Source organism: Salarias fasciatus, chromosome 17, assembly GCF_902148845.1.
Source record: "Salarias fasciatus chromosome 17, fSalaFa1.1, whole genome shotgun sequence".
Taxonomy (NCBI): Eukaryota; Metazoa; Chordata; class Actinopteri; order Blenniiformes; family Blenniidae; genus Salarias; species Salarias fasciatus.
The window spans coordinates 4,878,725-4,903,034 of record NC_043761.1 but is presented as its reverse complement, the minus strand read 5'-3'; the positions used below and the strand labels follow the sequence as shown (position 1 = coordinate 4,903,034).

The following is a 24,310-nucleotide window of genomic DNA, read 5'->3' as shown; positions in this document are numbered from 1 at the left end:
ATATTTGCTAATTACCACCTTAAAAATGCACTTCGTTCCTCCGTGTTTGAGGACTGTAAGCCGTTGGCGTTGGCTTCATTGCCTTGCATCGCCATTTTTGGAGAAAAGTCTCGACTCGCCGTTTTGGGTGTTCCGTTTCCTCCCCTTTACAGCTCGAACAAACGGCGACTGACTTAAAACCTTCCTTTGAAGTTTTTAAGTTTTCAAACAAACCACCGAGCGCAACTCCGCTATCAGCTCTAAGTCTAAATAGTTTGTGAGCTGGTGTAAGTGGAGCATGAATCATCTCAGGAATATGCGAAATATGGAGCGGCCGCACAATTCCCTTCAAAGTTTCAGCTCCCGTTGGCTTCGACTGAACTGGGAATTCTTTCAGCCGCTGGGAAGTTTTGCCCGAAGTGAATCTTTCCAAGGACAGACAGTCGAAGGGAGATGGTTGAGATGTGATCGTTGTGCTGTTCTGATTAAAATGAACCTTTTTTTGCTGCGTCGTGATCATCAATGGCGTTCACGTCACGCTCCTCACTGCAGCAGCCCGCCCATCTGATCGCTCAGACACACAGAGTGACGGATGTAATCAAGTATGCAGAGATCAGGGTCACTCACTATATCTGGAATCGCTTGTTTTCTCGCCCCGAATCTTTTTTTTTTTTTTTTTTTTTTTTTTTCCCAGGTAAGAACACGACTCGCGGGGCATCGACACAGCAGATGTTATCAGAGGATATTGAACCAGGCTGAAGCGGCGCCGCTGCGCTCATTGTTCAGCATATTGGGAGTGTGCTGTGACCTACTTTACTTCTGTGTTACATTACAGGATCCTGGCTAAAGATGATCCCGCTGTTGACGTTTTCCTATACTGCAAAGAAAGAAGAAATGAGTGTGAGCTTCAGCACAGGCTTGCTGAACTGGCTGGATTATGCTTGAATTGCGCTTTAGGCAGTAGAAATGTTTGTCAACACAGTTGTTTTGAGGTGGACTTGCTTATAAGTTGAAGTGGCTTGAGCACAAGGTAGTTTCCAACGTGATCCTGTGGCCATACGAATGTCCGTGTTCTCCCTTTGTTCATGTTTTTCGACAACCAACAGAGCAAAGTTACAACCCAACATGCTAATCTCATCAGTTTTAGTGTTTCTGCTGTTCCTGGACTCCAACATTTGCCATTACCAGTAGAATCAGAAGGGAAGGCTGCTGTACGGCCGATACGCTGCAGCCTGCTGCTGTCCTTGGCAGACGCTGCAGCGTACCAGACGGTGATGGAAGAGGTGAGGATGGCGGCGTGCAAGCGCATCCTCTGCACGGCCCCGTGCATGTTTAACCTCATCCAGGACAGACACTCGACAAGTAATGGACGATGAAACTGCAGTAGCTTTTATTGTCAGGGGGGGAAAAAAAAAAAAAAAAAACCCTGAAAATGTAATCAGATGTATATTTTTCTGTTTGGAGCATTGTGACAAAAACAATACATGAACTGTCTCCCGGTTTTTAAATGTTTAAAATCGTTGCCGTGTGAGATCAGGCTGTCCTCATGAACTGAGCATCGGAAAACAAACCCGTTGTTGTTGTCACATCTTGAGTGAGAAGGTCAAGCGTCCGTCCCGCTACGGGTGAGTAATGGAGACATGGTGTCACAGGGAGAAACTCCACAACCTGGCGTGGGCGGCGAGCTCTCAATAGGCCCGTGTTCGGGCGCTCGCTGCGGACGACGGGCTGTATCTGTTGGCTCCCGGTGTCCCCGCGGCCGTCTTGATTGCAGGGTTGGTTAGGAAGCCCGCAGCAGGACCGGAGACCGCAAACCCCAAAATAGGCAGAATAGAAAGTCCAATCAAACGGATATAAAATGCTGCAGTCACTCAGCTGCCATCCGAGGGGAAGTCGTGAGCGCCGAGTGCGTTTCAAGTGGCGTGTCGGTCTAATGAGAAGGCCTCCAGTCTCACCACAGCTGGAGCTGGAAGCAGCTGGACTCCAGATGTGGGTTAAATGTCTTGTATCGCTGCTGGAGGGAGGCCGCAACACCAAGGGTTAAATCCCTAACAGGGTAGAGTGGGGACTCGTCCTGTTCCAACCCCGGAGTGCCCTTGGGCAGGACACTGGACTCCTAAAGGTTTCTAACTGAGGTTGAGCAGAAACTGGTGAGGAGAGGTTGGCAGGTTTGAATCCCTCAGCTGACGGTTTACCGCCGTCACTCGTTTTTCCCGCACGTGGATGTCGGACGAGTGAATGAAAGGAATTATGACACAACTTGATTTTATCATCTAATTTTAGTCGTCCTGTTGTCATAGAAACGCCTCCCCTACCAGGAACCGAGTAGAAAGTCTTGAACTGGTGAGACGAAAAGACGACAAGCTTTTACTTGTCTGTGTGTTTAGAGTCTTCTGGCAGTGTTAATGTGCTGTTTAAGTCCATTTACCATTAAAGTATCCATGAATTTGGCTTTAAATGCTGATTTCAGCATAAATAAAAGACACTGGTTAAACTCGGGAACTTTCTTCTTCAGACGAGCCGTTTTCCTTGAGACGAAGCTTTTTGAATGAGTGCATATGTGCTAAAAACTGCAGGCTCATAATTACCCCAATTTAATTGAACATATGCTGTGGTTTTGCGGCCGTGCCGGAGCACTTTGTGTGCTTTTGAAAAACGTCTTTCTTTCTCATTTGCGTACTTTTGTTCTTGTGAACGTTTCCGTCGTCGTGCGACATGTGGCGCATTTGTTAATGTTGTAAAGGCTGTAATTTGTGAATGCATTGTGTATAATTGGGCCTGGCTTTGTTAGGACAGTGCCACCGTCTGAAGCGGGCGTGCAGACTGCGGCGTGGTGTCAGTCGACGTTGGCAGCGACCCAGAAGGTGCATTACACACCTCCCGTCCTTCAGCTGCTCCCTCATCCGTCAAAGGAAGCGACGCGTTGCTTCCAGCCTCTTCCTTCCAGAGGCCTCGCTTTGACCTCGGACTTCAAAAAGCACCCGCGACGCCGCCGGCCTGACTCCCCTGCCGTTTTGTGTCCCCGCAGATATCTCATCGGTCAGGGCGCCAGTGTGGGAGTGGTGAACAGCGAAGGCGAGACGCCTCTGGACATCGCCGAAGAGGAGGCGATGGAGGAGCTGCTGCAGAACGAGATCAACCGGCAAGGTACGTCCATGTCTCGGTCGCTCGTGGCCGTTTCGAGGCCAGGGCCCGTCGGGTGCAGACATCATCCCAATCCGCCGTGAACCCCGGTGCAGCGTCGGTCACCTGCTGTCTGAGGAGAACTTACGTAACGCTCAGCAGCCGTCCAGCTGTGTCCTCAGTCCTCATGTGATCGTTCACAACCGAGACGCCGGGCCTTTCTATTTCTAGATGAAAGAGCCTGCAGACGTGTTACCTGGAGCTGGGCCAGAGGGGTGGGGGTGGGGGGGCTTGGCCCCCGTCTGGGGCAACATGTCCTCATTGGTTACTGGTGGTTTCTATTAAGACCTGATGGACACTGCTTTACACTCCATCACGATCATGTCGCACACACTCACTCGCTCACTCACTGGCGCACACAGAGCGGGTTTCGAGCCGGGACTCCGCTGCAGGGCGATGTGCAGCCCTCCTGACCCCGAGGGCAGCGGCGGACAATCCAGCGCTCAGTTCTTCATGCGAGAGGTAGCCGGCCGGCATTATGCAACTGGCTGTTGTGTAACGCCTCTGTATGTTTGTAATGTGATTTTCTCCTCGCGGAGCAGAGAGACGCCAGTCACGGGGTTAAACTCGTTAGCCAAGCGGCCGCGGTCTGCAGCTAGCAGGGACAACCTCTTGATCCTCTGCTTGACCCCGCTCCCAGGGTTGTGCCACAGTCATGAGAAACGGTCTCAAGGGAAGCTGGAGGTGCTCCTTCGCGTTGTGTTGACACGTTTGCTGTGAGGTGGAAGATGCGCCTCTCTCCTGTGAGGAGTCCACTCTGAGCTCGGCGTAGCTCTACTTAGAGGCCGTCAGGCTCCCTTGCTTTTTTTAGACGCCGTAGGCTGCTTCCCCAGAGATCAGAGGATGCTGGCCTACCTGGCCGGCCTCCATCCAGCCACACTTTATTTTTACTTTGGCTTTCCTCTCGGCCATCGAGGAAATCTGGAGTGAGTCGAGCATCTTATCCGACACCATTTTTAGGTAGTTTTTCTCCTATTTTTAACACGCTTGGGTCACATTAAAAACAAGGTTTCTGGTATCGTTTTCGATGTTGCGGTCCGAGTTCCTCTTTTTGGGCATTACCGTCCAGACGGCATGGAGCAATCGTCCACTCTCCATTCTCCTGCTGCAGTGAAACTGAAATTCGCTGCAACATAAAGGCAGACACTGACTCATCCTCTCTCTTCGGTTTTCTCAGATTTCAGCTCGCTAATCCTCCTAATGAGCAGAATTTCCAGTCTTGAACAGTGAAACCACACAACACGAGCTTAAGAGCCCACGTTTGTTTTGAACACACACTGACAGGAAATAATTTGTAAACAAGCTCCATTACTTACTGAAAGCGAGGGTTTTTTTTGGCCGCTGATCGATTGGATATTTACAGATCCATGCTTTATTGAGCTACTTCTGCTATAAGATGTCTCTCTCTAAAAGTGAACCAAAGGTGCCGAGTCTGACTGCAGTGTGTTTTCATTTGTATTAAAAAGCTCCAGGACGGTCTTGAAGTCGTCTTGGTTTTCACGGACGGGAGTAATGACGTATCCCCGAACAGAAAGCTATAAGATCAGCTGAAGCGCTGGCTCCTTCCCCGGAGCACTCTCTGCATCCTTGTTTATACAGCCGAGCGCAGCTGAACTCAGCTGACTCACGCAGCAGCGGCGCGTTTCAGACGGTCTTATGTTCCAACCAGGTGTCAGCGACACAATGCAGGCCTGTTTGCATCGCGCCGACCCGCTTCGCCGGCCGAGGGCCTTCCACAGCTCCCGTTCTGTGGTCAGACTGACAGAGGGTTGGCAGAGAAATGTCTCCTCAAGCTTCTGATTCTCAACAGCTGAGCTTTTTCCAAGTCGAATGTGTGTTTTTCTTCAGTCGAGCCTCGCAGATAATCGATGCCTCCCACACCTGGATAAATAAAGCTGTGATGGCACAGAAAGCTCCATCCAGCGCTAAAGTTTCTGGATACATAACTGAACCCGTGATTTTGAGGTTTTATACCAACGAGGCGCGGGTGCCGTAATCAGTCGTGTGAGTACGAACGAACCCGTGGAAGATGTTCATGTGACGTTTGTACTCCGACTGGGATTGCTCAACTCGTGAAAAAAGGACCAGTAACAAGTTTAAAGCTTGTTATTGAAGATGGTGAAGTCACTCAGCTGGATTTACTCTTTTATGATCTGCTTTTTTTGTTTTTTTTTGGTTTTGTTTTCATTTGAGGGGATTGGAGTTAATCCTGGAAATCCCAAGGTGTGGCGTTCAGTTGAGGAGTTTATCTTGATTAATGACTCTTGTAAACTAATGAAAATAGCTTCACATTGAAGGAGCCAGTTCCAGGAACAGGTTGTTATTATTTTACAAGGACTTTACATGAATTCTTCTCATGTCTGATTACGGACCAATTATTCAAAATGTTTGCAAAATCTGGCAGAACCAACAAGAAAAATGTGGAGAAAACATCGATTTTTACTTTGATCATTGAAATGGTCTGCAGGAGTGGACATCGAGGCGGCCCGGAAGGAGGAGGAGCGCGTCATGCTGCGGGACGCCCGGCAGTGGCTCAACAGCGGGCAGATCCAAGACGTCCGGCACACCAAGTCCGGAGGGACGGCGCTCCACGTCGCCGCCGCCAAGGGATACGTGGAGGTTTTAAAGTAAGCCGCCGGCTCCGTTTCACAGGACGTCAAGTCTGTGCGACACGTTTGCGATGACGGCGCTTTTATAGGCCGTTGCATAAGAGCCCTCCTGCACGTTACATGATATAAATACTGTTTACAGTCGAGGCCCGGGATCCGTTTCTCTTCACTCGGCTCATGCCAAACACATCCGAGCCTCTGCGTCTCGTCAGCGGCTCGGTCGGAGGACGGAGCCGCGGCCGCCCGCCCGCCCGGAGGCAGATGGACGGGCGGGCGGGCGGCCAGCGCGCTCCGCTGCCATAGATAGCTCGGAGATCTCAGATGTTTAGCGCAGCCGCCGTACACGAGACGGGGATCCAAATGTTTTCCCCTCGACGACAGATTTATATCACGAGTTTTCCCAGCGTCGCAAAGAGACCGTTTTCCCTGAAATATTGGATAAATCTTAAAAAGCAACAAGGACGGAGAGTCAAATCCAGCAGCAACTAATTCAAACATTGGTTCTCGCCTGTTTTCCCCCCAGACTTTTAATCCAAGCAGGGTATGATGTAAATATTAAGGACTACGACGGCTGGACTCCTCTACATGCAGCTGCACACTGGGGCAAAGAAGAAGCGTGTAGGATTCTGGTGGAGCATCTCTGCGACATGGACCTCATTAACAAAATGGTGAGTGAGGAGAAGGGTGTGAAATCTTCTCCCGGAGGGCCGTGCGCCCCGTGCACGCCGTCACCTCGTCTCCCTTCTCCCCGTCAGGGCCAGACCCCTTTTGATGTAGCTGATGAAGACGTTCTGGGATACTTAGAAGAACTACAAAAGAAGCAGAATCTGGTGAGTTGGTTCAAAACCGCCGGATAAATGAGATCATTGGAGAGGCTCGAGCGTCATTTTGACCTTCTGGTTCTCTTTATTCCAGCTGATTGGTGACAAGAAGGATGTGAAGAAGTCTCCTTGGATTGAAACGAGAACCACAGGGGACAACAATCAATCACTGAAACCACTCAAGAGGTGAACGCTTTAATAGCCAGTCAAACATCTTCAGTTTTCAGTTTCTGCATAAGAACAAGAGGAAGATGGATCCTCAAACATGAGGAAACTGTTGGATGTGATTGGTGGATTTCTGACTGAGGGAAGAAGTGTCGATTAGAGTTGCTCTGGTTAAATAGTCCCGTAATAACCTTCAGATTTACATTTTAAATGTCCTTCTATCTTTTGGTATCAAGTAGAAGCTTTTGAAAAACTCTTGTTTTTGAGAAATGATTCAGAAAATAACTCCAATCTCAACATAAAGCTAATTTTTATGACATGTTCTGTTGTAAAATACAGTGAAAACTTGTCCTGTTGCTGTTGCATTATGGGTATTTTTTACAAGCAATGTTAAAAGGTCTATTTGTTCTTTGAAATTTTCACAATTTTGAAACCTCCTGTTTGGTTTTGGGTTGTTGTATGTTCTGTCACCACTTCCCGCTTCTCTCCATCTTAATAAATGATGTTTTTCTTTTCTTTTTATTTTCGTGTCGCAGTGAAGAAACGTTGCTGCTGGAGCCGGAGAAGAGCGCCCCTCGTATCGAGACCCTCGAGCCGGAGAAGGTGGACGAAGAGGACGAGGGCAAGAAGGACGAGTCCAGCTGCTCCAGCGAGGACGACGAGGAAGAGGACTCGGAGTCGGAGACTGAAGCAGGTACCTGCGGGACGGGTCGTCCAGAGGGGGGACCGGTCCGCCCCGCCTCCCAGCCTCTCTGACCCCGGCGCCTCCCATGTCTCCTCCAGAGAAGAGCAAACCCACGCCAGCGGTGAGCAACAGCACGACGCCCGGCTCGACCGGCATCACCGTGTCTTCTCCGGCCAGCCCGACGAACCAGGTGACCGCTCCCGCTTCAGCGCGTGCGGCGGAGTGACCGCTTGACGTAGCGTAGCGCGTTACCAAGTGTCAAAGCCACAGGCTGATTGCTCTAAAGCTGATCAAACACAAGTCTTCTCTGAACACTGGAGCTCCTGTCCATGGCTCTGTCTGGGAGTCTGCTGCCCCCTGCTGGAACAACCAGGCAGAACACTCAGCTAAATCCAGACAGGTGTCCCGTCTGGAAAATGAGTAGTTTTTCCAGTTCTGGACATGTTTTTAAATTAACAATTTAAAAAAAAAAAAAAAAAAGGCCAAACTTGCCATAATTTATAGGATTTTCACCCTTTTAATGCCTGATTTGGCTCAGTTTTTCTTCAAAGTGATGAATTTCAATGCAGAATATACAGAAAAATCATCACGAAGTCCAACAAAGTACACAAACTGCTGACTAATGCGTACACTGATGACGCAGTGTGAAACATTCATTTTATCATTAAATATGATGTTTTCTATTAGTTTTGCTAAATTGATATAAAGCCTCTTTAAAATACCCCAAATTGTTGACTGAATGAAGTTAAGTCCGTTTAGCATATTTGCCAAACTTTTTTTGTTTAGTATTTAATAGAAATGTATCAGTATATTTTCATACTTAATTTACCCCCCAGTTCTTCTTCTACTTCGCTAAATGAAAATGGACATAATGTTAAACCAGTGATTGAAATGCTTTCAGATGTTCTGGATTCCCGCTCCGATGCGCCTGCCTTGAATTCACCCTGCTGCCTTCAGATTGCTCCCTGTGGCCTCCTCTATTTCTGCCTCTTTTCTTGAAATAAAACGTTTTTTTAAAGCCCCCCCACGCCACGATCTTCTAATAATTGGTCCAAAATGAGTCTCTTTCAGTGTGATTCTCCTGATTTGACGTGGCGTGTCAAGGCTTTAAAAAACTCCGCCCTGACCCTCGATGTGTGTCACTTTTGCTGCTGCTGCTTCCGTCTTATTCTGGCTTTTTTCCCCCCCCTCTGTTTGGAACCTGTCTCCCTCGTCCCCCGTGTCTCGGTTGGCTTTAGTTTGATTGTTTCCCCCCCGCCATGCCTGTGGCGGAGCCAGGCTGTCCCGCATTGTGGCGTCAAGGTTTGCGCAAAACTGGCATTTCTCTTGTGCCCAAAAAACCCATGGTGAGGCTTTTGTTGTGCACCGGAGTTGACCCCCACCCCCCACCCCCCCACCCCCCACCCCCCCGTCTCTCACATGCACTCTGTGCACGTACAACAACACAACAACAACCCAGATCACCGGTAGCTAACCAGCAGGTGATTAAAGCGATGGAGGGTTTTTCCACCAGCTGCGTCGCAACGTCGGAAAAATCCCAAACTTGTCTAACAGTGTTTCCAGTTAGTCATCGTTTTTGCGTTTTCCTTTCAGAAAAGTTTCATGTTTATGCAGTTAACAGTGTAGTTAACATGCCAGGCCACAAGGTGGCACTGTTGGGGTTTTTTTTTTATTGTAAATAAACCACACAATCATGCAGACAATGAACAATCTGCTATAAATATTAAGTTTTGCCAAAAAAAGACCAACGGCACCCTAACAATGTAATTTTCTACCGTCGCCATGGAAACAGACCTCGTTTTCACAGCGTTGCCGTGCAAACGTGAAACTTTTCCAAAGCAAAAATGAGATTTGAGTTTAAACGTTGTCGTGTGAACGGGGGGAAAAAAGACAGTTGATCTTCATTTATTCCTCAGTGCATCCGTTTAACGCTGCGCTACGACTTTTATGGTGTCTATGCATTTATTTCACAAAGTTTAAATAGAGCAGGATTAGCGGCCGAACGAGAACAGTGCTAATGTAGGAGGAGAAAAGTGACTTTATGCTTTCAATCAGTGAAATGTCTTTCAGGAATCGTCCGTCTCCATCAGGTTTTGCAACGTGCTTGTTTACTATATGTGTAGACAGCCGATCTTTGTTTTAATTGGAATTTCCCGCCCACACGGCCTTGTTTACCTGTGTCCCGGTCGTCTTCGGCCGGATCCGACTTGTTTTATTGCCTCCCAGTCTGGTTTTATTGAAGTGACTGTAAACGAGCTGCAGATGAAGGAGTTCAGCGTCGCTGTGGTGGAAAAACGCCCACAATAACTAATCAGTGACTAACGAGCCACGGTGGAAAAACCCAAGCAAGGTGTGAAGCCCCCGAACGCACACCTTCAGTTCCCCCCCCCTCCATATGCTCTGGTTTTCACTGACAGTCAACAAACACTCCGCCCTCCATCTTTCTAATAGCACAGGTGTAAACGTGTCCTTTCGCCGGCATGTCTTCCCAGATGACATCCTGCTAATCAACTGACCTGATTTGACCTTAGTGACTCACCGAAGACACTAAAACCCTGAAGTAACCCACCCCCCACCCCCCACCCCCTCAGCTGGGAACCTTTCATTCACGGAGCCGTCCGTTCCCTTCCAGGTGACGCAGCCGGCGGGGAAAGTCTCGGCCAAAGTGGAGGAGGAGAGGAAGGACGAGTCGCCGGCGTCGTGGCGCCTGGGCCTGAGGAAGACGGGCAGCTACGGCGCGCTGGCCGAGATCACGGCCGCCAAGGAGGCGCAGAGGGAGAAGGACACCACCACCGGGGTGATGCGCTCGGCCTCCAGCCCGCGGCTGTCCTCGTCCCTGGACAACAAGGACAAAGACAAGGTGCGGCTTTCACGTCGAGACAGTGAGCGTTGTCAGCAGAGGCGGGGAGAGGCGGCCCGCAGCCGCCGTTTCCTGCTTCGTCCAGATCCTCAGGTAGATTCAGGAAGGACATCCGGCTCCAGCAGCCAAACCAAACATGGAGATCACATGACCCTCTCCGGCTCAAACACACTTTAACCCTTTCAGGGACGAATTAGACGATCTCCTGCAAGAGTTTAAGTCAGTTTAGTTCAGGATCGACTCCTCATCTTGAGAAGTGAACCAGACATGATAACCTTTAAATTTATGTATCTATCATCTAGTATAAATCTCTCATCTAGTATATGTGATAAAAATGTCTTTATTTTATCAAAAACCAGTTTGTCCAGAAAGAAAATACAATCTCAGGTCAGTTTAAGGTTCAGAGGCATTAAACTGACCCTAATGACACATTATTCATATAAATCTCTCAGAACTGGATCAGTTCTCTCTCTGTTGTCTTCACAGAACAGCCCCTGTCTGCATGGTCACATAACTCATGAACAGAAACGGTGCAGAATTTGGTCAAATGTTTGAAAACGTTGGTTCTGATGAGCCGCCTCCTTTTTCACGAAGCTTTCTTTGTGCATTTAGGAGAAGGATAAAAGCACCCGGCTGGCCTACGTGGCCCCGACCATCCCCAGGAAACCGGCCAGCACTTCAGACATCGACGAGAAGGAGAACAGGTGAGCCGTCTGCCCCCCCACCCTCCCCCTCCCCTTCCCCTGCACGCCGTGCGGCGGCTGGTCTTTCACGCTGAACGTCGGGGCCTGGTGCTTCTCCAGGGACTCCACCGCCCTGATCCGCAGCGGCTCCTACACCCGGCGGCGCTGGGACGACGAGCTGAAGAACAGCGAAGGAAGCGGCTCCACCAACCGAAACCCCAGCTACCAGCGCAGGTGAGCCGCCGCCGCCGCCGCCCCTCCCGCCGATTGAGGATTGATCGTGATCGATCGTCCTCTGGTTATTCCTGCTTGGAGTTGTGTGCACGCGCTTCAGTCCTGCGGCGGCAGTGCGCCGTCACCTCCACGGTCCGCAGCATGACTGTACGCGTCCCGCCAGGCCGCTGGCGGTGCAGAACCTGGACGGGAGCGCACGTTTCGTTCATGCCTTCTGGGAGAAGAGTTCAGGTTTTTATCAGGTTGCTTCAGCTGCATTTTCTCTGTGATGAAGCTCCTCCCACCTGACATGAACGCACCGCGGTGTGTCCGAGCTCATGTGTGTTTCTTGTACTGTAAATATATACGTGTGTGCGTGCGTGCGTGTGTGTCTTCACCGCTAACATGCCTCTCTCGCCCACCTGCCTTGCCGCCACGCTAGCACCTCCCACACGCTGGCGCTGGGGCGGAGCGGCAGCACGCGGGACGTGCCGGCCAAGTCTTCGTCCACCTCCAGCTTGGACCCTAACACCTGTAACACTAAACCCTGGCAGCCGCCCGCCTCCCACTACCAGTCTTACAGCATTTACCGCAGGTACAGCAGCAGCGGCGGCCCCGTCCACACACACACACACACACACACACACACCCGTCCTCTCACTGCATCTCTGCTCTGCTGGAGTGTCCACCCCGTCCTCCTCCCTGTCCTCGTCCACCGGAGACCTGTGTGTGTTTCTGTGTGTGTGTGTGTGTGTGTGTGTGTGTGTGTGTGTGTGTGTGTGTGTGTGTGTGTGTGTGTGTCGTCCTGCTGGATGGACGTTAATGTCGGTTAAAACTCAAATTTAATTTGTGTGCCTGAAATTAAAACGGTTAAAAACAGTCAGAGAACGATCAGAGCTGACAAAATGAACACAGAGGTCGAAAAAAAAAATCCAACAATCCAGTTGAGAAGTTTCACTTTTTGAACTTTTTAATTTTAGAGAAATCTGTTTTAACTTAAATGTTGCAGTTGTGTCACAAAATTAAGAGCAATTTTGATAGAAATTGCTAAAACAGTTTTGATATATTTTATTGTTTAACTATAGTCTAATTTCCATATTTTTAATTTTGTTTATTTCTTATTCATTCACATATTGATTCATTTACTTGCAAATGGATTATTTTTCAACGTTTCTTTATTCAGTTTTTATTTTATATATTTTGTCAGTGTTTTGTTTAATTCCTTCCTTTTAGTTTTTTGTCCATTGATTCATTTACCTCCAAAATTTGTATTCACATTGCTTTTTATTTTATTTCTGTTTATTTTTAATATATTATGTAACTTTTTATTTAGTTTATATTCTTATACGCATCTTTCCATATTTTTTATTATTATTATTTTTTTATTTTCACACAATGTACGCTTGTTTTTCACAAATTACTTGTTCACATTTATTTATCTATCATTTTTAATTTATTCCTTCATTTATTTACAACATGAATTTATTCCTACATTTAATTTTGTCGTTACATTTATTTATTTAAAGGTGCATTAAGGAGTTTTTCAACTTTAAAAATACTTATTTTCTACCATAAATGTGTTACACATTTTTAATGATGTGTACAATGTGCTCTGACATATTCATTACAAGAACCTCTAACGGCGCTAAATTGTCACTCGAAAGTCACAGTGCCGGTCCGGCACCAGAATTTTTTGGGGGAGAATTTGAGAGGAATGATGTAATGCGCGCTCCGGCTGGTTAGGTTACGTTTTGTCCGCCATTACTCCGCCAGATGCTTAGTGAGCAACAACTGAGCAGGAGCTTCCAGAAAGTCAGAACAGACTGGCTTCTGGCACTGCCACAGCTCCACACAGACTCCACCAGGTAGAAGACACTTAAATCTTACTTGAGCGCTACTAAACGAGTGAGGAAGGAGTTCCCCTCTTCCGCGCACGCGAGCCACAGGGACGAGTTTTTCACTAAGCTGCATTACGCCCAAGGCCTGCAGGGGGCGCTGTTTCGCATAAAACGTGCAAACTCCTCAAGGCACCTTTTCTTCCAGAATTTGATTAATCTCCAATTCATGAAACCAAAAGTGTTTTTCCCAAAGTGCAGTCATTCCAACACAGTGGACACATGGAGTGCTTCGCTACCTTGGTCATAAATCAACAAAAAATCACCATAAAAGAATGTTTAAACCCATTTCAAGGTTGTTTTCCTGCATTCGTAGACCATAAACGAGAATTACTTAATGCAGGAAAACGTTTCAGATTTATGTAAAATGAAAATAGGTTAAATTCTTCTGATTGAGATAAAACCTCAACATCCTTTCAGAGGTCGTGCTTCTGTTTCTTATTGACCTCTCGTGGTTTTCGCCGCCGCTCTCCGCCCCACAGCGGCTCCTTCGGCAGGAGACACGAGGACCTGAGCTCCTCCACCACCTCGTCCACCTCCTCCTCCACCACCACCACCTCCTCCTCCGTTACCTCGCCCACCGGCCACCGCGGCCTGCTGTCCAGCCTGGGCTCCTCCTCCACCCGCAGCGGCTCCACCAGCCTCACCAGCAGGTCTGCGCCGGCCCGCAAACGCCGATTCCCGGTCGGGGATCCGCACGGACGCCTCATTTTCCGTGTGTGTGAGCAGGTACTGGTCAGAGGAGAGCGCCGAGAGGGAAAAAGACAAAGAGAAGGAATCTGCTGCCGTCATCCCGACTATAAACACTGGCTCCACCACCACCGCCGCGTCCACCGCCACCACCACGGCCATGTCCACCACCACCGCCACCACCACCACCACCGGCCCCGAGCGACGCAGGTAAACCCGCAGACCCGCCCAGAACTCGCCTCATCGCTCATGTTTCACAGCCGTTCGGAAGCTCTGAGGGTCGGGAGTGAGAGATTCCTCCGTTTCCGCGAAAAAGGAAGCTTGTGTGTGCGTGTGCGTGCGTGTGTGTGTGTGTGTGTGTGTGTGTGTGTGTGTGTGTGTGTGTGTGTGTGTGTGTGTGTGTGTGTGTGTGTGTGTGTGTGTGTGAAATAAGCCACCTGTCACCGCCGGAGTCGGGCCGGTTCAGATCTGCTCCAGAAACGTCTCCTTGTAAGGAAGGCGGGCAGAAGCTGAGCTCAAGGCCGAGCCAGACTCTGAGCGCCTCCAGGCTTCCTGCGGCGTGATTAAACCGACACGGCGCCGCCTCTCGTCCCGGAAGTGAGCTGACCGGAGTTTCCCGTGTGTGTGTGTGCGTGTGTGTGTTTCCTCCCCAGGTCTTACCTGACTCCGGTTCGAGACGAGGAGTCGGAGTCTCAGAGGAAAGCTCGGTCCAGGCAGGCCCGGCAGTCCCGGAGGTCGACCCAGGGCGTGACGCTGACCGACCTGCAGGAGGCCGAGAAGACCATCGGCCGGAGTCGCCCCCCGAAGAGCCGGGAGGACGAGAAGGAGGAGAAGCAGGACAAGGAGAAGCAGCAGGAGGAGAAGAAGGAGACGGAGACCAAGGAGGACGACTACCGGTCCAAGTACCGGTCCAGCTTCGAAGACGTACGTCTCTGCTGACGGCGGCGTTTTGTGTTTCCGGGCTTCAGGTGATGCAGCCCCTCATGTCTCTCTCTCGTCCCCTCTTCCTCCTCCTCCTCCTCTTCCTCCTCCAGCGTTACCGGCCCTCGTCGTCCTCCTCCACCTCGGCCATCTCCACCATCAGCACCGCCTCCACCCCCTCCTACACGTTGTCCTCCAGCTCCAGCTCCCTGAACCGGCCCAACAGCCTGACGGGGATCACCTCCCCCTACAGCCGCTCGTCCCGGGACGCAGAGAAAGGTGGGCCGCCGGGGGAACGGCGGGACGAGTCCGGCCGCGGCGGAGGGGAGGCTCTGACGCTCCGTCTGTTTTATTTTCACTTTCCCAGAAGCAGATAAGGAGGAGAAGGAGGGCGAGGACAAGTCCCAGCCTCGCTCCATCCGGGATCGCCGGCGGCCCCGCGAGAAGAGGCGCTCCACCGGCGTCTCCTTCTGGACTCAAGATGTAACTCCCTCCCTCCCTCCCTCGCCTCGCCTCGCCTCTCCCATCGGTTTGTTTCTGTTCCGTCGCAAGTTAAAATCCCTGTTTTTCTGGTTCCAGGGCGATGAGAACGACCCCGAGCAGCAGTCCGACTCAGAGGAGGGCAGCACCAAGGGGGAGCCGCAGGTAACGGCCCAGAACACAGAGTGTTTTTAAAACGGTTTCCATGGAAACGGAGGAAAACGCAACTCTTCTTAGTTTACATCTTCCGCTGATTGTGGAAACCTTCAGTTCAGATGTAAGGAGAGGAAGTCAGAGGAGGCAGCACAAGTGTTTTTCACCTCTAAGCAACTCTTTTCAGTCTCTGAGCGTCGTTTTTATCGAACCGCTTTCCACATTCAAGCCGCGGCGTTTCCAGGATCTCTGAGCTCAGCTTATCGTTGGGCTGCAGGAAGGAGGCTGTTCAATAGCTGGAAGAGCCGGCCCTCCAGCCTGGCCTCCGTATCTGATGTCTGGCTCCACAGCGGAGTGTGTGGCCTGCTTTACAGCTGTGTGTGTGTGTGTGTGTGTGTGTGTGTGTGTTTCTGTCGGAGGCTGAAGCAGCTTCAGTTCTCGCTCTTCAGCTGCATCTGCTCCTCATCACAAACTTTCACTCATGGTTTCCTTTTCTTTTCTTGCAGAGCGACAGATTGTCCAGGTCCGTATCTCCTCCTCCAGATCAAAATCACACATGTTGTGTGTTTGGTAGATTTAATAGACTAAACTGTATGTGTGTGTGTGTGTGTTTGTGTGTGTGTTACAGGAACGAGAGCACTTCATCCTTAGACCGTAACGACGCTCTTTTTAGCCGCAGCTACGGAGAGAGTCGAAGGCCGTACACGAGCCGACTGGATCGAGACGACACCACCGACTATAAAAAGGTACCGACTGCGCCGCTGCCTGATTTCTGCTTCCTGGAAAATGGCGTCCTGAGCGCGTCCGCTTCCTGTCCGCAGCTCTACGAGCAGATCTTAGCTGAGAACGAGAAGTTGAAGGCCCAGTTACGCGACACGGACCTGGAGCTGGCGGACTTGAAGCTACAGCTAGAGAAGGCCACACAGGTAGGGCCGCCTCGCACCGCCGCCGCCGCCGCCTCCCTCCCTCCCCCGGTTCCTCGCAGGTCGTCTCACGCTGTGTTTCTGTTCGATCTCCGCAGAGGCAGGAGCGCTACGCCGACCGGTCGCAGCTGGAGATGGAGAAAAGGGTAACGGCGCTTTAACACACCCCTCCTCCCGCTCATTAACCCCTGACTCATGAGAAGCTTAACGTCCATCTTGAGTGTGTTTCAGACTGGTCACCCAGAGCGCTTAACAGTAACTCTGCCCCTGGGTTTATGTTAAAGGTCACAAGCAGGCCCCAATATCACCTGGGTGGCGGTATGACGACCTTCCCCTCAGTTCTCTCTGCTGCTGCCTGTCGTGTAGCCGGGCTCAGACTGGGGGAGGGGGGGGTCTGCCCCGCCCCTCCCCTCCTCCACGCCACCCAGAACACCGCCACCTTCTCTGTTCACGTGTTTTCAGCCCCAGAGGCAGCGTGTGGTCACCCCGACTCTCCTGCTTGTTCCTCCTCATTATAAACTGTCTGGTTATTAAAAAAAAAAAAAAAGTGTCCAGGAAGTGGAGCAGCTGTTGACAGAGCCTGTGCATGTGTGTGCGTGTGTTTGTGTGTGTTTTCCCTCGTTCAGCCATAACGCTGGCGTCTTTGGTGATCATTAAAACCCGTAGATCAGTCAGTCCAGCAGAGAAATGTCTGTTTTTTTGGTTGGAGAGAAAAAAAAAAGACATTAAGCTCATTAGAAACGACCTCCAGCGCCGTTTCCTCCGCCGTCCGGACGTGCGGTCGGGTTCCCGCCACTCGGCACTGTCGCTTGTAGACGCCTCCACCTCAACCGTGTGTGCTTCTGCTGCACCCTCACCGCCTTCACACACACACACACACACACACACACACACACACACTCCCTCCGCCCTCCTGAAAGCTTGGCTCCCACGTGTGTTTTCCTCCGACCGTCCTCGGCCACGAGCGCAACACCAACCTGTCTCCCTCCCAACAGGAAAGAAGAGCTCTAGAAAGGAAGATCTCTGAGATGGAGGAGGAACTTAAGGTACCGAAACACACACACACACACACACACTCGCACACGCACACACACTTTTATAAGAATTGAACTGAAAAGCATCAGTTTGTGTAAAAAGTGAATTCTCTGAGCTGAGGCCTCGTTTAGACCGTGACTGAGTAATTTAAAGAGGATGAACCTCATCCCGCGGTTCTCGTCTCGCCCAGCAGGTGGCAGCACTGAGCCCTTGTAGTGTGTAATCAGAGTAACAGCTGGTTTGTCTCCTGGATCAGGTGTCAGATTGAGTCTTCTCCGCCCGAGTCTCTCCTCTCTGCTGTCTGTCCTGGTTTTCTAACAGTCTTCTCTTCTTCCCTCTCTCCTCTTCATTGACTCCGTCCCGTCCTCCATTAACCCTTTGTGTGTGTTGGTCTGTCTCCCTCTCTGCCCCCCCCCCTGCAGAACCTCCCCCAGGTAAAGCAGGTTCAGGCCCTGCGGCAGGTCAAGGAGCGGCTGCAGGCTGAGAACCGGGCTCTGGCCCGGGTGGTGGCCAAGCTGTCGCAGTCGGCCTGCAGCCAGCTGCCCACCGTCGACCTCTGACCCCCTCCCTCCCCCCCCCCACCCCCCCACCCCTCCACCCGTTCTCCTCATGCTCCATTCGTGCTCTGCCCCGCTCACGTAGACAGGCAGGTGTCAGCCGCCCCAGCAGTTCTACTCAGACTTTTCTTTGGTTGTTGAAGCGGGACACTCTCCTCTTCCCGCACTAAAGCGTTTAACCCCCCCCCCAACCCCCAAGACCCCCCCGAAACGTTTCTGCCGGAGAGGAAAGTGTTCCGCAGTGTTGCTTCCCATCAGAAGCAGCTCCCTCCGTTTGGTTTGTTCTGGCTTCTCTGCATGAAGTGGATCTTTTAGAGCGGAGAGCTGCATGAACAGCTGCTGTGCTCAGATCACAGTGGTTCCGTCAGATCGGAGGAGATCCGGGTTCTGATTCCTGCTGCATGAAGCATCAGAACCAAGCGTCTGCAGACGGTCCACAAAGGGTTAAAGGTCGAATAAAGAATAACGGCGGTTTTTATATATATTATATATAAAAATGTTTAAGAAGTACAGATCAGATAAATGTAATTCATACAGCTGCTTTCCACAAATAACTAAAAAAAAAATATAAGAAATGAAAACAAGAACAAGGAAAACTATAATTATAATTTTAAAAAAATGGGAAAAAAAACTTTTAATATAATAAAAAAAATGAAAAATATAGGTATATTTTTTAAATTGTAAAAATAAAACAATTCCAAAAATAGAAAAATGAGTTAAATCAGTAAATTTAATTTTAAAAAGAAAATCAAAAATAAGAGAAAATCCAGTAAACATGTTTAAATATAAAAAATGTAAATACACATTTCAAAAAGTAGTCGGATTAAAATATAATAAAGGATCAATATTAATTTTTTAAGTAAAAAAAATGTCGTATTTTGAGAAAAATGTCAAAAAAATGAAAACCAAAAGAAACAGTAAATATATTTATTCTAAAAGGAAAAAATTAATTTTTGCTTTGACATCAAACAAGAGAAGTTCTGTTGAGTCTAAAATCAAAATAAGGTGAAGATTCAGAATGTTTGAGTTGAATTTGGAGCAGAAGAGGCAGAAAGTCGACTTCAGAAGCAGCAGAACAATCATTTAATTCAGAATGAGAATCAGAGGAGGTGGTTTCTCTCTGGACTCTGCATGGCTTCTCTGGTGTGTCGCTTCAGTTCAGACGTTTCTTTCTCTCCCTTCTCTTCCTCTCTCTCCCTCCCCAACCGAAAACAAGCTCTTTCCTTTTGTTGTTGTTTATTAAAAGAAGATGAAGTTTGAGAGCTGCTGTGTGACTGGCAGGACTGCTTATTAACCGAGAACAGACCGGTGCGACTGGAGGAGGAGTCCTGTTCGAACCTGTCTAAGCTCTCTCTCTTTTTCTCTCTCCTTCATTCTCTCTCTCTCTCTCTCTCTCTTCTTCCTGGACCAATCTCTTCTCCTTCCAGATGCTCCCAGACTTGAAAGCAGACAACCAGAGACTAAAGGACGAGAACGGAGCGCTCATCCGAGTCATTAGCAAGCTTTCCAAGTAGACACCCTCCTCTTCCTCCCTCCTTCTGCACCCCCTCCCCCTCTAGCGCCCCCTGGCAGTGACTAATGGAATTGCACATTTAGATATTAATTGCATCAGACATCAGAGACTCCTGTGTTTTTTTTTTCCGTTGTTTCTTTTCTTCCTGCACCCACCCATCCATCCTCCCCTCGCTCCACCCTCCCATCCATCCATCCTCCCCTCGCTCCACCCACCCACCCATCCACCCGCCCCTCGCTCCCCGCCCAGTTTACACAGTGAAAGCGGGATGTTTCGTGTTTTCTCGGCATGTGAAGCGTCGCGTCGCGTCTCGCCGGGGAGGAGAGGAAAGCCTGAAGACTATTTAACCAATAAGCCTTAGTTGTACATAAAAAAGAGAAACGCCCCCCTCCCCCTCCCTCCAGATATTATCCAAACACCTGATTTTATTTGTGCCACAGTCTTTTTTTTTTTTTTTTTTTTCTTCCTCTTCTCGTGTCGTGTGCGGTGCAGTTTTCCCCCTCGTGGCCCCGCCCCCTGTTTGTTTTTTTTCGTTTTCCCCACCATGCACACTCATCCCTCTCTCTCTCTCTCTATATATATATTTTTTTTGTACCTCTGTGTGTCTTCCTCAAAGAGGGGAAATATAAAAAAAAAACAAAAAACAAACTCGAGGCGGACCTGGTGGAATTTAAGCTTTCACTGTATGTGCAATATGCATTTCTTTTCTTTTTTTTTTTCTTTTCTTCTCTCAAAATGCTTTAATCGGTGAGTTTCCATCATCACACGTAGGATTTGTTTTCCACTCTTCCACCGCCTCCACGGCTCGACGACCCCCCCCCCCCCCCCCCCCCCCTTGTTTTCGTTTTAAGTTTGTAGTGTAGTCGGTTTATACTCTGTATTTCTCTCACGTTGTTTTAGCAGGTACTGAGTGACGCTGTATATACCTGTATGTATTCGTTTGAGACCAGCACATGGCATGCGTTTATGGTTCCCGTCTGTTACTATTAAAAAGTATACAAATTCCAGAGGACAAACAGGTGTGTTTTTAATTCTTTCTTTTTAGTCTAAAGACTCGGGACGGCGCCGCTTCGAGCCGCTTCCTCCGTCTTCACATAATTGTGAGATAATAAGATTTAAAAAGAAAAAAGGAAAAAAAAAAAAGAAGTAATCACTACATTTCACTTTCATTGTATCCAGTATCTTTGGAAGAGTGCTGTTATTCTTTTTTGGAGCTGTAGTGTCCTGCCCAGCCCAGGTATTGCTAACCCAGTCTACATGCACTGTCGGCGCCACGCCAGGAGTCTGGATGTCGGCTTCAAACCGCCACCTTCATCCCACCTTCAGCCCGGGACCTTTTATGCATTTCAGTGGCCTTTTTAAGGAGATTTTAGTGAAAGAAGTTACAGAAAGAGTCGCTGCAGATGGACTGATGGCCCATCTACTGTTCATTTTTTTGTTTTTTTGTTTTGTTTTTTTTTTCCCCATCATCTTGTAAAATAGGTGTGTGGCTTAATACATGCAAGCTGTGCTGTGACTACCAACCACTGAAGAGTTCATTAAAATAAACTTGTACATTGTAAAGTTCCCACGACTCTTTATTTGTGTGTGTGCTCGTGCAGTGTTCCGTTTGAGTGCTTCGGTTACTTGTTGATTCATTAAAGGAAAACTTGAGTTTTCCTCTCAAACGTCAAGAAACTGAGATAAAAACAGAAGAAATCAATGTGATATTAATAAATCCTCAATTTCTGTGTGAGAACAGTTGTTTGAAAGAGTGTTTACATGCGAATAAGCTCTTGATTCATGTGTGTTTGTGTGAGAGAGCTTGTTTGTGTTAAGCATCGAGTGTTGCGGTACTCCGTCCTGCCAGCAGATGGCGCACAGCTTTAAACTCCAGTCCGGATCAAGTCCCTCATCATGCGTGAGTGGCGAAGTGATGCTGCCACACACACACACACACACACACACACACACACACACACACACACACACACACACACAGAGTCAGTTAACAGAATCATAGCTTGATCTTCATGTTTCTCATTTTTTGTCCGTTTTGAAACATAAATATGTTTCCAACATGTTCTTGACCAGAAATCTGAGATGTGGGGGGTGATTGGGGGAACTCTGGTGTCTTCCTGAATCTCCTTGCAGGAGTGTGTGTGGGTGGGTGTTTGTGTGATGAAGACGCTGAGGTAAATCTGCTGGAATGTCTCGCAGACACGCACAGAAGCTGAGTCTGCGGTTGAGAGGAGGGGAGTTCCACCTTTCTTCAGCCCGCAGGAGGAAAACATCCCCATGAGGATTTTCAAGATAAAAGCTGGGAGAAGGTTTAATCGCTGCTGCTTTGTGTTCTTCTGCGTGTCTTAAAGGAAGGGAATCAACAGTTAGAGTGATGGAGACGACCTCCTGCTGGGACTTGTTTCAGTCGCTGCATGCTGAATCACCTGATTAGACTAGAAAAGTGGAATCTGAGGGTTTAAAACTTTGCAATCATGCAGAATAAAAGTTTTTGATTACTTTTAACTTCTTTCAGGTACAAATGAAGATTTAAAATTTGACATCAGGAGTTTCTCCTCTCCCTTTCCCTCTCTCTCCACTGTAATGTGCTGCAATCCAAGCAAACCTCTCCTCCCTCTTCCTCCTCTCTCTCTCTCTCTCTCTCTCTCTCTCCCCCCTCCATCCCTGTGTGAGCATCAGCCTCTCGGAGGACGAACGGCAGCAGAGTTTCTCTCCGATGACAAACGAAGACAAATGGAGGCGTCGGGACGGAGTGACAGCTGGAATCTGTCAGTGAAACAAAGACCAAACCGGAGAAATGTGATTCCGGGCTAAGAGGAGATGGAGACATCTCCACCTGAACATCGAAAACCAGGAGACGCCTTGAGAAATGGAATGCAAACTGCTTTACTCCTGCACAATAGACTCGTATATAAAAACAACACACATTGATGACTGATGTAGTTTTAATGTTGGCCACTAGTGGTCACTGTTTGTAATGAAGCCACACGTTAACACTCCTCTACTGAGCATGTGCAACAGTGTTTCAGAAAAGTAGCGTTTTCACTGACTCCGACCAGTTTCTGCTTCCAGAGAGCTTTTCCAGTTCCGAGGTACTGATCTGTGGAGAGAAACACGAACAGGAAGTTAACGTTCACTGGGGGGTCAGCAGGTTTCCTCGCTCTGAAATGACAATCCGAACGTTTCCCCACAAACATTCCTGTCACATCACTGAAACACGCCGGTGTGTTTAATCCAGATTTCAGGTCTACACAGTGTGCTGCCTCACTAAACACACGCGACCTTAACGACGCTAATGCATCACAGGAATGCTCATTTGGATTTCAGTTTGTGTTGGAGTGGAGCACAGCGCTCAACCTCTGCGCACCCTTGGGCTTTTTTACTTTTTTTTTTTCTCACCGAGCAGACAGGAAAAAATGCAAAGTATGCAGCAGAGCGACCTGAGTCCATAGATGAGGGTTTATTTTTAGGGAAGGATTTCTCATTATGTGAACAGTGCTGGAAACATGCTCAGATAATGAATGAACGCCTCATGATCGCCCTGGGAGGTCGAGCACGGTGGCACCGTTTTTGTTATGACAGAGATACTGAAAGTTTCTACACAGAATTAAATGATTTCAATAAATGTTGATGTGCAGCCGTGATGGAACCTAAATGTCTATTATAGAGTTTATTTCCAATTCTCTTTCAAACAATTTGCAAAGGAAAAAAACGTTTTAAAAATCACAAAACATTGTAAAAGTGCAAAGATGACCAAATGTAATGGGTATTTTTAAAATACCCAGTAGGTGAAAATGAATGGAGGAAAAAGAGACAATTAAACAAACATTAAACAATGAAACGTCAAACCAGACAAGTCACATATAAATTTAATGTTTTGAGGATAAATTGTGAATTTAGAAATTAAAAACTAGAATACAAACAATGGAATATAAAATACTTTCTATGATTTAAAACTCAACATGAAGCCAATCAACTTTTAAAAATTGGTAAACTAATGAACTAATGGTTATGGACTTATGAATGAGCTTATAAATGAAATAAGCCCATAACTTAAAAAAAAGAAAGAAAAACCAAACAAAAAGAACAAATCAAGAAATGGATGTAAAATTCAAATGAAGCTGTAATAAATACATAAACTAACATAGGTAAAAGGTAGTGTAAATGCAAATAAAAAGAAGCGAATAAGTAAATGTTTTGAGGAAGCATTTTAATTTCTTCTGAAGTAATTAACAGTATTTAATTCAAAACTAAATCATAAAAGCTGATATATTTTATGAAAAAAAGTACAAATTAACAATTTTTTCCCATGGAACAAAGTATAAAATCGTATAAGAAATGGAAAAAGTAAGTTAAAGTGTGTTTAACGCACTAAACTAATGTTCGGCGATTTCCGTACTCCGCCGGTGTGCCGCTCTGATTTGCTTCGGTTTCAGTCGGAGGCGTTCGTCTGCGTCGGTTTGCATGAGCTCTCAACTTCGGCTGCAGTTGGTAGTATTCGGTTGTTTCCGGTTGTTGTCGGCTTGCATGAGCTGCAGCATTCGGCTATGTTCGGTTATTTCCGGCCTCCGTCCGTGTCGTCACCTGACAGCGTTCGGCTGTTTCCGGGCTTCGCCGGAGCTCCTCTATTGCTCCGGACTTCGGGTCCAGTCGGCATTGTTCGGCTGTTTCCGGACTCCGCCGGTGTGCCGCAGCTCCGCCGCTCTGTGCGCTTCAGATGTGATCTGCGCCATTCATCCGAGCGCGGCGTGGGCACACCTGGTCGGAGAGAAGGCTGCAGTTTACCGACTCCAACAGCTCCGCACAGGTGAGTTTTCTCCTCTAACCTCACTTTTAATCACTCCCACACACTTTTACATACTTTAAATGTCTCGTTTGAGGAGTTAAACTTTGAGAGAGCGCTGCACCGTGTGGACATTTACGAATGTTTTAGTCACTTTATGAA

General features: G+C 48.4%; 2 protein-coding genes across 4 annotated transcripts in view; both read left to right on the top strand.

The window, feature by feature from the left end:
- ppp1r12a (protein phosphatase 1, regulatory subunit 12A) overlaps nt 1-20,079 on the top strand; it is a 39,348-nt gene extending 19,269 nt beyond the window's left edge. The window contains exons 3-25 of one of the 2 annotated variants that reach the window (XM_030113027.1): nt 3,008-3,126; nt 5,630-5,789; nt 6,295-6,439; nt 6,527-6,601; nt 6,687-6,778; nt 7,294-7,451; nt 7,541-7,632; nt 10,075-10,302; nt 10,915-11,006; nt 11,106-11,219; nt 11,641-11,793; nt 13,576-13,746; nt 13,823-13,993; nt 14,437-14,707; nt 14,818-14,983; nt 15,072-15,187; nt 15,284-15,349; nt 15,844-15,860; nt 15,966-16,083; nt 16,159-16,263; nt 16,359-16,406; nt 17,256-17,306; nt 19,280-20,079. In XM_030113027.1, the coding sequence (XP_029968887.1) occupies nt 3,008-3,126; nt 5,630-5,789; nt 6,295-6,439; nt 6,527-6,601; nt 6,687-6,778; nt 7,294-7,451; nt 7,541-7,632; nt 10,075-10,302; nt 10,915-11,006; nt 11,106-11,219; nt 11,641-11,793; nt 13,576-13,746; nt 13,823-13,993; nt 14,437-14,707; nt 14,818-14,983; nt 15,072-15,187; nt 15,284-15,349; nt 15,844-15,860; nt 15,966-16,083; nt 16,159-16,263; nt 16,359-16,406; nt 17,256-17,306; nt 19,280-19,366 (2,815 nt within the window). In that variant the 3' untranslated portion in view covers nt 19,367-20,079. The remainder of the gene's footprint in view (nt 1-3,007; nt 3,127-5,629; nt 5,790-6,294; nt 6,440-6,526; nt 6,602-6,686; nt 6,779-7,293; nt 7,452-7,540; nt 7,633-10,074; nt 10,303-10,914; nt 11,007-11,105; nt 11,220-11,640; nt 11,794-13,575; nt 13,747-13,822; nt 13,994-14,436; nt 14,708-14,817; nt 14,984-15,071; nt 15,188-15,283; nt 15,350-15,843; nt 15,861-15,965; nt 16,084-16,158; nt 16,264-16,358; nt 16,407-17,255; nt 17,307-19,279) is intronic. The other variant, XM_030113028.1, reaches the window with a different exon arrangement.
- A 3,956-nt stretch (nt 20,080-24,035) lies between these two features.
- The window catches only part of pawr (PRKC, apoptosis, WT1, regulator), a 56,901-nt gene continuing 56,626 nt past the window's right edge, over nt 24,036-24,310 (top strand). Inside the window, exon 1 of one of the 2 annotated variants that reach the window (XM_030113029.1) lies at nt 24,036-24,172. The gene's annotated coding sequence lies outside the window, so the exon portion shown is untranslated. The remainder of the gene's footprint in view (nt 24,173-24,310) is intronic. The other variant, XM_030113030.1, reaches the window with a different exon arrangement.